At 40.3% G+C, this 13,584-nt stretch overlaps 1 protein-coding gene across 2 annotated transcripts; it reads right to left on the bottom strand.

Annotated features, from left to right (window-relative positions):
• Positions 1-1,316: 1,316 nt before the first annotated feature.
• LOC137291102 (multiple epidermal growth factor-like domains protein 10) lies at positions 1,317-13,045 on the bottom strand. 2 transcript variants are annotated; one of them, XM_067822384.1, is made up of 11 exons: positions 12,763-13,045; positions 11,237-11,383; positions 10,755-10,958; positions 9,754-9,954; positions 6,590-6,721; positions 6,151-6,297; positions 4,464-4,616; positions 3,984-4,130; positions 2,925-3,062; positions 2,649-2,748; positions 1,317-2,436 (listed from the first exon to the last, which is right to left on the bottom strand). In XM_067822384.1, the coding sequence occupies exons 1-11, from the start codon at positions 12,821-12,823 to the stop codon at positions 2,238-2,240; spliced, it is 1,629 nt and encodes a 542-aa protein (XP_067678485.1). In that variant the 5' UTR covers positions 12,824-13,045; the 3' UTR covers positions 1,317-2,237. The 2 variants fall into 2 exon arrangements, 1 of the variants encoding a protein (XP_067678485.1); XR_010957244.1 differs by having other exon boundaries at positions 2,377-2,436; positions 2,649-2,732; positions 12,763-12,857.
• Between the last annotated feature and the right edge of the window lie 539 nt (positions 13,046-13,584).

The raw sequence follows: 13,584 nt of genomic DNA, 5'->3' as shown, positions 1-13,584 counted from the left end.
TTGCCATGTTTCCTGCGTGATGGTGTCTATTGACTGTTGAACAATCGTCTGTACATCCCAAAGTTTGAATGTTACATTTTGCCTGCCAACATCCGATTTCATGATACCCCAAATGAGTTCTACTGGGTTTAAATCGCAGTACCAATTGGTTTTGTACACATTCTAAGAAAACTATCCCGTTCTTTTCGGTATGATAGTCTCGGTTGTCTTTAGATTTTGCCCTGAAGACTAGGGAGCAGCCAGATAGGAATCCCCGACTCTTGCAACCAGCATGGAGCACAATCAGTCGCTCTCCCTTGCCAAGTGGAACTTTTCTGGCACAGGACTCTGAAGAGGAGCTAGCGAACCATTGTGTCCCTGTGGTATGGGAAGCATTTACTCATGTTTCATCCAAACATACAGGCTCATAACCCTCTGTACGTTTCTTTCGAATTGTGCGTAAGTACTGGTTTCTTAGTCGAACAATATCAGACCTCTCGCACTGTGCACGTCTATTTTCTGAGCCTACGTTTTTGTAACGGAAACCAAACTTGTGAAGCAGCTTCCATAACTGATATTTTGAAATGACCAAAGAATGAGTTGTCTCCATATGCTTTTTCACAATACGCAGAGAGAAAAAGGTATTTTGTTTATATAGAGACTTAATGGCGTTTCTAACTAGCTGTTGTTGAAATGAATAGACTTTCTCACGTCGTGTGGGTTTTGAGACGGTCCCCTCAATTGTGTCCGTGCAGGTTGAATCGGTACAGTTTTTCAAGATAGTTTTTAACTTCCCTTCCATCATCCCAACAGCACGTGCAGTTCGTAAACGATACTTAGCCAAAGCATATTGGGGCCTACCCCTTTCACCTTCCTTTTTAAGAAGTTAAATACTTTACAAACAATTGACTTAGCGTCGTGTGATAATCTCATTGTTTCAGGTACTGCAATCACGAATGCAAATCACACGTGCCAATTTCACATGAGCACCTTGCCCACCTGGCTGTTCTAGCAGCAAGACCCCCCCCCCCCCCCCACCCACCCCCCCCCCCCGAAGGAAATTATGATCGTTCGTCAAACAACTCTTTTATTCGGGTGTCTAGTTGGTCTGTTGATTTCATGTGGCTGTGCAAAATTTGGTTTTGTTGCAAGGATTAGATTTTGTGTTAGTGAGCAATTCATCGGTATCAAATGGAATCAAACGGACTGTACCCACAGAACATATCATTAAAAATTCAACAATGAAATCAATTTCCTTACTTGGCTTAGATGGACGTACTTACCTGTTGGAAGCAAGGTATATATTTATGTTTGATTAAAATAGGTATATGCCGAAACTGTTAATAAGTCATATTTATTGCTCAGGTTGACAAAAATGATGAATACCAAAATTACGTTGAAATAAAAACTCGTTTAAACAATCATGTCCACATAAAATTGAGGTATATGAGGCAGCTTCCTATTCGTTTCGTTTTCCAAGCTTGCCTCTTACATAACATAATGGGAGTACAGAGTATATGCAAATAACATTCATTTGATGGGACAAGATAGACTGTTATGATACAGGCTATTGCATTTCAGTAGGAGATGAACATTTTATGGCAATTCCATTTGTTCTCATAAATACCCAGGTAACCTGAAGCATTTCTCAGAGAAGTACAAAATAGTCCAAAGACTCAGATGTGCGAAAGGTCATCCACGTGTTTGATAACTAGGATGCATTACGAGAGGAAACATTAGCTAAATTATTTTGTTGGTAAATATTATTCTGTTTACCATCCACGGTTGATGCAGCATTGAGTCACAAATTATTCACATACAGATACAGTAATACGAATAGGCAAAATATTACTTAGATGGCAAAATACAGGAAGACAAAAACACAAGCAAGGCCAGTATTGTCTACCTTATCATTACACGTCAATTCTTCTCTCTTATTTAGCAGACTCAAAGTACAAAACATCAGTATCATTCATCTGAATTTTCAATGACATGATTACAGTGAAGCATATTTGCAATATTTGCATTGTCCAATATTGATATAGAGCATAAAAAATATAATAATAATAACAACTCATTAACACTTGTTATATGTACAAACTACCTTATGCGAAAGTGAAAACTGAAAAGGTTTTCATACCATCCTTCATAAAATATCTTCTATAATATTCCAGAGTTGTTCTCCGGGCAGAACATACTCAGTTTTGTGAACATTAAACTTGTCATGGAACGCAAGAGAAGCTTTCTCTGCTCTCAACTCAGATTTGACTGTTTTCGTACACTTTGTTCTGAATGACGTCATACTGTGACTTCTCCTCCCTCTCCCTGGTGACGTCACTCAGTTCGATGTAATCTTGTTCATTCGTTCTATACGTGTTCGCATGAACAGGTATCTCACCAGTGTCACCTGTGTTTTTATTTCTCACGCCTGTGCTAGGTGAGGATATCCATTTAAGTCTGAAACATATGTTTGGTAGAAATCGGACAGGTGACAGTAATAACTAGAGCTTGGCTATGTAAATCAATGCACTCTTATCCATTACAGGACATATTTCGGCTATACGATGTACCACTGGTATTTGGAGGTAACTGCAATATCGTACACACATTATTTTAAAACCTTTATACGTGTTTGTTGCTTTTTCATGTAAACCCTTTTCAAAGCTTACCTTCCAGATTTCAGCAAGCATATCGTCAAGCCTCCAATCAGCAACAGCATTACAACAAGTACTACTGCTCCTCCAATGACACCGCTTGTTACAGGAGAGACTGAATCATATACATATGCAGATTAGTTGTGTTTATCTTTTGTTGTGCATTTCGCATATGCCAACGTATCTGATATCACTGATTATAAAACGTCCAGAAGGTAAATGGATAGTGAACGTAAGCATTAATGCCAATCTTAAACAACTTTTTACAAAAGACATAAATGAGATTCGAACCTCGAACATCCTCATCACATCGGTCACCAGTGAAACCGTCCAGACATTGTCCGGGACAACGTCCATCTCCAATATTACACGTGACGTCACAGTGTCCACAACGTGTACAGTCAGGTCCATAAGTTCCACGCTTGCATCCTGAAAGTTAATTAAGAATTAAGTGCCGGAATTAAGTGATGAAATATGCTTTCAAGAACTAAACTGACATATGTTTCAGCAATGACATATCACATAAGATCTTTGTAGCTCTTCAAGTGACTTCACACTGATACACGAACATTGAAATCCCAATAAGAGATAACACACTTGAAGATATGGACGAACTATTACCCTGGGTGCTGCCTCCTGCAAATGTTCTGAAAACAAGCGGGCAAACCTTTGCAACATCTGTTGGAAGTGTCCATTATTCAATTGTGACTACATGATAAGTACATTTGTAAAATCCAGTGACCATCACCATGCCATACGATGACAGCATGTGTTTATGATTCACTTACAAATAGTAATGACACCACGGGTTCGCGGAAAGGTGAATTATTTTTTTATATTTGTCACCCATTACCTTAGACGTGTGACTGTTGCACTTTACTAGAAATCTGTATTGTGAATCATTGTAGTTTGCTCATTGTTTGCTCAAAATATCATTGAATATTTAAGACTTGTCTGTGTTATATCGTTTTGGTTCAAAGGGGATTCTTCAACCTTTTGCAATGACAATATATTAACCGTAACACAATCCAGTGATTGTGACCATGTGATATGATGACAGATCATGTGTATATGAATCACTTTGGAATAGTAATGGCGAAAAGGTGAGTTCTGACAGGCTATTGGTAGACTATCACCAAAGTCAGTTTTTATATGAATCAAATAATCAATATGACCCGATGGACCCTGGGCGCTACACACACCACTGCACTCTCATCTGACGTTACTCCTCCCCTAGTCGACTCACATCTTAGCTTCCAACCATTTCAGAGCTCACCTTTCAGTATCAACAGTAACTGTGCGTTTTAATTCTAAGAATCTATTTCAAATATGAAGTTCTGGAAACATTACTCAGAGTACAGTCTGCTCCAATCCACCCTTCCTGACAACCGGCAGCGCAGGCTCCTGTCACGTGGTCGCAGGAGACTGGTGCAGTTTGGCAATGACGTGAGTCACAGGATTTGCTGCAGTTAGAACCGTACCTCCCGCTCTGACATGCTTCACGAAAAACAAGGAGACATGCAACAATTACATCTGTGTTTCATAAGGTTGAAATGTCTTACAAGGTTTCCGATTCACATTCAGTCAAGATCATTCATTAAGAGAGACAATAATGATGAACTATATATTCAATGTCAATGCACTGAGTATATTTATAGACCCTACACTTGCACTTGACAAACTAGCAGGACGTGAATTATGGAACTTTGTAATCTTTTTTACACTATCATCACGGCCACAGTTCATTAGCATTCGGCATTACATGTGTTATGCAACACAGATATATATCTTACATAACAATATGAAAACAATGCTCAGTCTTAGTCTCACGTATAATACAGTCAGATGTCTGCCAGCCTTCCCGACATCCATCTGGGCATGACCCAGTGACGTCACACACAGAAGATGGTGTCTTACAGCTCCGGGAACTGCAGAACTCTGTGCACTCTGGTCCATACCTTCCAGGAGGGCAGTTGACTGGCACTGTAAACGGTAAAACACAGAAATGTTTTACATTTTACATTTCCATAATTATCATAATTATTATTAGTCCAGCAAATATACTTTATGCCCCCAAACGAATTTCTCTCTGAATGACAATATTCAGTATTGACAATAATCACTCTTGGGATTCAAAACTAAACCATGACATAATGGTCTATGACATATTATATGAAGTGCGCTATTTGAAATGATGATTCTCTTACAAAATGCGAGGTTATATAAGTACAAATCCATTTCTATTCCGTTGTTAAATATGTTCGGGAATTCTTCATTATTTCCATAAAATGCAAAATGCCAGTGCTGACGCTTTAGTGACACAGTTTACACCAACAGCGGTTTACTTGATTTTGACAGTTTCTTCATGTTATTTGTGCTTGACTTGAGGTGAACACTGACCTTCGGTTTGCTTGTGTTTGTTATTAAGTGTCATAACACCTTTTTCATAGATAATGGATGTTTGGGTCCTTGGTGTGCCACAGTTTACAGAACTGTTGACACGTCTCCGAGCAGCGTGGTAATGGGCTATGACCTTGAACATTATTCATGACCTGACATACGTACACTGTGGCCATAATGTGGCTGTATGTCATGTTTCACGTAAATAATGTTTCACCACCATTTGGATCACATACAAACTATTCGTGTTTCATGCACCCAAACTGATCGTGACACACGCTCACGAGTAATCCACGTTTCAAAGTATTTATGTTCGTCTTACTTATTTGCCTGTAGTGTTGGACAGCATCCATAATGATGAACGCTGTCTTCTACATCTGTTCATGATACAAAACTTTGCCTGATACATAATGTTTCATTTAATTTCTAAAGTCGCACAGATATTGTGATGTGTGCAGAAAAAAAACTACTATTATCTTTATGCGTTTGTTAATGTAGAAAGTATTTAATTCTGAAATACTCTCATTTGCTCTCATGCATTTATACATATATGTGTCCTAGTACTTAAGAGCATTTACTGTGGTATCAAATGAAAATGTCCCTAAGTATATCCTTCCCCTTACCTAGTTATGAAATACCCGAAGCAAAACCACGTGACTTCATGTTTTCACTAATGTTTTAACGTGTACAATATTTGTGCCTATTTGGTTATCAAATAATGCCTCTTCCTGTTATCCCGTCATCGCAGATTCAAATCTTTCATAGATTAACCAAGACATATAAATTTAGTAATCAAGTAGTCCTCGTTTATGTTCTGGCCATCATAAGCGAACACATACTGATTAGTTCTTTAACAAACAGGGGTCACCATTGGTACATTCTGTAACAAGGGAATGGAGAGTTTATACTCAGTTTGATAGTGGTATGTAAATAAACACACGTTCTTCATGGTGAGGCTTCCATTCTGTGAGAATGAACAGGAGATGTTCAAAGGCATTCATAATTGCATAAATATTGACTTTCTTCATGACAAAGTTCCTTCATGAATAACTGATGAGTTTCAACTTCATGTTACTGATGTGCCGATCAATGTCAATAAAGTGGGAACATTCTTCACCTTGTGTGCAGTCATCCTCTGTCCAACCAGGAAGACATCCTGTGTCACATGCTCCAGTGTGACGGTCACATGGCGAATTTGGGACAGAACACTTCCGCTCAGCACACGTTTTCATGCAGTTAATGCCATAGGTGACGCTGTTGCAAGCTGTGAAATATAGAGAAGCAGTAAAGTATTCATTCATAAACAAAGTTGAAAGGCATTTCCTTTATATAGCATTCTTGGCAATCGGTTCAGCAAAGAGGATCAGTAATGCTGAACCACCCCTAACATGGGCCCCTAACATGGGCCCCACAGTAAAACCTCTACAACGACTGCATCTTTTGCATCACTCACGAAAAGTGTGAGTCACCGTGTACAATGGGACATGTATACGTATCCAAAGTGTTCAGGTACAACTGATTATGACCCACCAATCCTGACACCAGAAACGTCTCACCTGTATCACACCTCTGGTCCTGCCACCCTGGTCTACAGTCTCCAGCACACAATCCAGTCAAACGATCACAGGCTGAATCCAGGCAATGACAGAACTTATCACAGTTCGCACCGTAGATACCTGGGCTGCAGACTGGTACATTATCAAGACAAGATAAGTGCATATGACTGCATCGAAAGAAAGGTGAACTGTGGTAAGATATGTGTTGGTATTTGAACTAATTGGACTGTGATATTATCCTGCAGTTCATCATGGCTGTCCCACTCACACACATTGCAATGACTTTCCCCCTGCAAACACTAGGTTGAGTAAAACACTTAAGGTATTTAGGCGTCATTAGATGGGACGCTACAAGGGATCGAACCGCTCAAATTTCATTATCCCATCCAACCGTCTGCCCACGACACCACAGATGTGCTTTTGATGAGAATGGAAAGGTGGGAGGATGGAAATAAAGAAAGTGGACCGTGGAAATGATTTTTTTATACAGCCTAGACATAATTGGGTAGTCAGACTGTCGCTCACTACGATAAATGTTTACATCAAGGTTCTGGACATGTATATTGCAGGCATGAATATAAGAGAAATTGTGGGGACACCTGAAGGTTGATACATGAGTTTGTCATAGCTGATTTCATGGTTATGTTTGCAGCCCCTCAATCTCAGAATAAAGCCTTAAAGATATGTCAATTTAGTATCGAAATAGGTAATCATATGTCATGTCTCCCCGTCTGGTAATGTAATTGTTGTCAGTATTTAACTTTGCTGCAAAGTGAAACCCCCCATAAAAACAAGCAAATGAAAAACCCCTAAACATCAGCTCTAGAGAATATTAATCTCGAGGGTCCTTCAAAACACTATAGTGCGTAAAGTGTAAGTTAGCACTAACAATTTCAGAGTGTGTGAGTGAGTTAATATTGCAGCCATACAGCACATTTTCAGAAAACGAAGATCGTGATGAAATCAACCATTAACAAAAGGAGTATACAACCATCACACCAAATTTGTCTTCGTGAAATATGTGACTAACAGGGCTGTGAAACATTTGGGTGGGTTGTTCAGAAATACTAACCTTATACTGTATCCAAACATTTGATTGATATCGTGTCTTTCAATACAACACGTTCTTAAAATAATTCCCCGTCGGCGGATACGGGGAAGCATTTACTCGCTTCACAAAATTGGTATTACATAGAATCTCCGCTAGGTACTCATTGTAGTTAATAAATGTTACAGTTGTTAAAACGCATTCAGATTCTGGTCACGCACATGGCAAAGTGTGTGATTCAATATTTGACTGTCCTATGTAAATAGGCACATGCGATCAGCGTAATACGTACAGTTAGGTTGAATAAACACAGCTTCAATGAAAACGTTGATACATACATATACTACCGACAGAAAATAAGGGAACCAAGAAATTGAATGTAGATGACATTGACTGTGACAGGGTCCGTTATCGTGGCGTATCTCCCAAACGCAACATCCAATGGCAATGGAATTTCGCATAATGCATGCCCAGCACGTGCTACACGTGCATACAGAAGTTAACTCCTCTAAATGTACTGGAGAAGTCGCAATCATTAATGCAATAGAGATTGACACTTACTGACAGAAATGCCTCCGAGGCAGTATCTCGGTGAAGCAACAAAATGGAGAATTGTGGGGATGATAGAGGGGGGACATCATTATGTGAAGTTGCCCGGCAGATGGGTAAATAAAAAAGTGTAATTTCACGCCTGTGGGATAAGTACCGTCAAACGGGTCAACCGTCAACGACCCCACGACAGGATCGTCTCATTACGTTAATTGCTCTACGCGATAGGTTTAAATCGGCCCCTGCCATCAATAGAGAATTCCGCACACTCACTGGAAGACGCATTTCAACCTCAACCGTTGAAAACCGACTCTATCAAGCTCGTCTGAAAGCAAGACGGCCTTTTAAGGGTGTCACCCTTTCAGCTCACCATAAGCGCCAAAGATTGGCATGGGCTAGGCAGCATCAGGGACGGGCTATGCGCCATTGGCGTTACACCATGTTCTCTGATGAGTCAAGGTTTCGATTACGATTCTCAGATGGCAGAAAACGTTGTTGGTGTCGGAGTGGGGAGCGATATGCCAGAGCAGCAATTCTTGACCATGATCGATATGTAGGTGGTAGTGTCATGGTTTGGGGTGGGATTACACATGACAGACGATCATATTTGGTCATCATTAACGGAGCCATGACTGGTCAGCGATATGTTGACCAAATATTGTGTCCTGTTGTGGCTCCATTGGCTAGAGTTATCGGCCGAAATTTTGTATTCCAAGATGATAATGCCAGACCACATCGGGCCCGAATTGTCTCCGCTTATCTCCGACAAGAAGGTATCCAGACATTGGACTGGCCCTCTAAGTCCCCAGACCTGTCCCCAATTGAACATCTCTGGGACGTTCTTGGTCGAAGGGTGTACGCCAGGAACCCAGGACCCGCCAACCTGGCCCAGCTTGGTGCAGCTCTCCAAGAGGAATGGCGGGCAAAACCACGGGCAACCATCCGGAAATTGATTAACAGCATGCCATCAAGGTGCCGTGAATGTGTTGCCCAACATGGTGGACACACCAGATATTGAACTTGACGCCTAAAATTGATTTAGTGGATATTTAAAGCAGTTTCAAATTCGCTATTATTTCATTAGTTCCCTTATTTCTTGTCGGTAGTATATAATACAGAAATCGTTCTAAGGATAGTGAGTGAGTGAGTGAGTTTTACGCCGCTTTTAAGCAATATTCCAGCAATATCACGGCGGGGGACACCAGAAAATGGGCGGCTTCACACATTGTACCCATGTGGGGAATCGAACCCGGGTCTTCGGTGTGACGAGCGAACATTAGGCTACCCCATCGCCCCTTTAAGGATAGAGAAAGTTAACGTTTGCACAAGGAATTATTGTAATGTATGAATTTTGTTGATGTTATAGCTGCTGAACGTTTAACCGCTTCAAATTACCAGTTATATGGAAATAAATTAACCCAGTTAACACGGTCAGACTTTTAAGACAAATGTTTGACAAATGTTTCTCAAATGCTGAGATGAAATTAGGGAAGAGAACTTACAAAGACTTGGACCTTTGCTGTGAAAGTACAGTGGCAGTCAGTTGTGAATACAATACATGACTTACCATAGATCTCCACCTCACAGATGTTCAGGGCACTATCATGGCCTTCCTGTCCCCCAGGCCCCAACTTCCTGATGGTGACGTACCTACCGGTACCGTTACACGTCACGTCAACTGGGTTGGTGGTTGTACCCGGAAGGGTGGCACAGATGCTGGAGGGGTCGTTGTTAAGGTAGATGTTGGAGTTGGCATTTCTAAAGTAGACTTGAAAACAAACAATTTTGAATCACAGTTACATAATAATGCTGTGTCAACATAGTTGCTGTTAGCATTCCTCCGGTAGTCTCGAGTAAAACAAATATTTACACTATTATACTCGAGCTTATGTTCGTGTAACATTAGGCCATGGATAAATATGAGGAGACACACTCAGTCTCAAAATATACTACAAACAAAAAGTATGGGAACACCCTAAATTTTGAAATGAAACATTGTCATAAACAGTGACACAGCAGAATCGTGTTTGACTCAACGCTCAAACACAGCAGACTAGTGCATATGGAAGACAGACGTCTCGTGCACCTTGTGGAAACGTTTCCTTTAAAAGAAGCCATTAGCAGTATTGAAGCCGCACAACTTCTTCACCATGCTACAGCGCAGACTGTTCAGCGCGCATGACAGAAGCAATGCCACTGCATGGTTAAAGGATAGTGAATCCCTTGTTCTGTGTTTGACAATGTTTCATTTCACTCAAACTCAACGGATATTGTGTCTGATGCTTCACTGCACGTTCTAGTATGCCGTTTAAACTGCCTTTTTGGCACACACAATTTAAATTTACCCTAGAGTATAAATGACCTCATCACTATTATTTTTTTTATATGACTATCAATTTTTGAGGGAATTCTCATACTTTTTGTTTGTAGTATATATACACGGGTTGTAACATGTGGAGATCATGTTATCAGCACAACGGAATTTATACTAATCAAATCTAAAATAGATACATTACAGCCTAATAAAGTTTCAAGATAATCGGAAAAACACAATGGCTGGTTTCTTACATGTGTTTCTACTGTAGATCCTGATGTCATACAGCTGGAAGTCCTGACCCAGATCCACTGTCCAGTCTGACGGAGATCTACGAGCGTGGAAACAGGTTTTACCCAAACCATTTATGCTACTATCCCCATCCACAGCATTTGATGGTGACCAGTTTTGAAACTGACCAGATGTTGTTGATGCTGTCTTGTTCAGTGCAATGTTTTCTGTATAGCGCAACAGTCATTCGAGAGGTGCATTTAAATTGCAGCATGTGCACAGAGTAAAGGTGACCCCGAATATTGTCATATTGTTTAGAAAAACATATATCTAAAAAGTATGATATCCCCGCAGGGGCAGTCGAAAACTTTACTCGTGATAGTGTTATGAAAACCACAGACAGACAGCCTACCTGTTGTATTACATATGGATTATACAAGCACATTCTGTTAACGTCATTAAATTTACATTGTAGGAAAAGTTTAAAAATGTAGATGTCACCAACGTTTCTGGCAAAGGCCTCCAGCCTTTCTCCATCCCGTGTCACAATCACCAGAACAGGCACCTGTTGTCACGTCACATGATGTCCCACAATGACAGGAGTAGCTACAGGAGTCTCCAAACATTCCTGATTCGCAGGAAAAATCTGCCACTGTAGTAGACATGCTTAGGAAGTCACTTGCTCTTATGTGTTTGTTTGTTTATTTACCTATATGTACATATGATTATTCGAGCTTATTATTAATCTCAGTGTAATAAAACCTGTAAGTATTAGTATTACTAGTACTATCATCACAACAATAATAATAATAATCTGACAGAATAAGGAGATTTTGACGCATATGATCCAGTTGCTGTGGACAAAATGGGTTACTATTTGACACAACTACCACGAAATACCTGCAAAGAAACATGACCACTGTTCAGTCACATGCCTATCAACGAAAAGCGTGCATCAAGAAAATACACTATATTTCAGATACCTTTAGCAATGACACGTCAAGGCGAACCCATTAACCATCAAAAGAGAAGATGTTTGTTGTATGCATATGTTAAACCCCCCCAAATGTTATGAACTTATGAACCTATTTTTTGGGACACACGACAAGGTTAGCATCTTTGTCGCCTTTGTTACAGTAGGTAAGATTCATGTAAATGAATTTGTTAGAGAATTACAAATTACACATTGTAGTACATAAATCCCCAGACACCCTTGTATAGTCATGTGTTTATTAAAAGAGAAAGGCTGATATCGGATATCATTGTACAAATACACGGACGTATTCTCGTATTTGTGTACCATTGTATTTTGTGTTAATATTACATTTGTGAATACATCTCTAATATTAAGTATTGCCGACGTGGCTATGAATTTTATCTCACTCACTCACTCACTCATTCTGATTCTGAACAATTGTCATATTAGACATTTACAATTGCCACCCTTTCCTATGGAATCCGAGAAGGGACATTGTCGCGTTGTCGCATTGTCGCCCTCTCAAAAACAAGCAAAATGAGGTGAAAATTAACCAAAGCGCGACAATACGACAATGCGACATTTCGCCTATTTGTCACATTGTCGCGCTTTGATCAATTGTCGCCTCATTTGCTTGTTTTTGAGAGGGCGACAACGCGACAATGCGACAACGCGACAATGTCCCTTCTCGGATTCCATACTTTCCTCCTGTCAATAATTGTCGGGATTGTTGGCAAAATATTGTTCTCTTCAACAGGAGCCCGAGGGAAACTGCGTTTTTAGATGGTGACCTGCAGCTCGTTCCACACGTGTTCCACCACATTCTAGCTTGTCCTGTCTGGACGATTTGTCAGTGAAAAGTACTCGAGACCCAGTCCTAGTTTGCGCATACTTGTATATGTATAGCTGTAGGACTTGCAAAACAAGTGTTTGTCAAAACATAGACATACTCGTCTCCGTATTTTCAAAAATGTAATTGCTTACATTCAGGGATGTATTCATACTCGTGGAAGGCATAAATACTTCGTCATAATTAAATCAATTGATGTACTCACCCACTGTCAACTGTATCCATTGAGCTAACACCAACACAGCAAGTATTCTGAGAACCGCCATGTTGAGCAACCAGGAAGTTAAATACACAAGAGGAACTTGAGGAGATGTTTCTTATTCTATGCTTTCTCTGACTCTCGTGCGGTCATGCATGACGACGTATCAGCCCTGGATAGGACAGGACTTCTGACAAGTGTTCTGTATAGATATATAGTGAGAAGCAGGTCAATGTTGAGTAAAGTATCAAGAGGTCACGCTCACTGTTTTCCTCCTACACATGCATTTGACTCACGGGCCCGTCGTAAGGCTGACATCCCAACACTGTTTACAGGGTAGCTTCCTTTTAGGTCAAGAGCTCCCAACCCTGACGGCGTGTCAATGAGGACTCAGAAATCCTTTTAACATAAGCTCGTACCGAATCTTTGCCGTGGCGTGGTTAAACTGAATGTGTTGTACTATACCTCAGACCTGTTACTTTCCTGTGGTTTAGTGAACTCGACCTCATGTTCTTTTGTGGAGATTGTAGTGGCTGAATGAGAAACACTGCAATCTCGAAGGTTCGAATGTTGGATGGAACCTGTGCTTTTCTGAGAAAATGTAATCACCTATGCTTCATTTTACTATCTTATTGAATAACACTGTTGTCTTCCTATGGCTTGTTAGTTCACCCCAGTGTGTTGTTTGCAATGCGGGGCACTCCGTCAGTCCATACTCATGGTCTGTTCTTAGTTTACCCAGCTCTGTTAGACTTTACATGATGTGGAATCTGAATCGTACTATTGCGTATTTTTTTCCACTGTCTGTGTATATTTTCAATTCAGTGA

Source organism: Haliotis asinina, chromosome 7, assembly GCF_037392515.1.
Source record: "Haliotis asinina isolate JCU_RB_2024 chromosome 7, JCU_Hal_asi_v2, whole genome shotgun sequence".
Classification (NCBI taxonomy): Eukaryota; Metazoa; Mollusca; class Gastropoda; order Lepetellida; family Haliotidae; genus Haliotis; species Haliotis asinina.
Note: the sequence above shows the minus strand (reverse complement) of the source record. Positions and strands in the feature narration are given on the sequence as shown.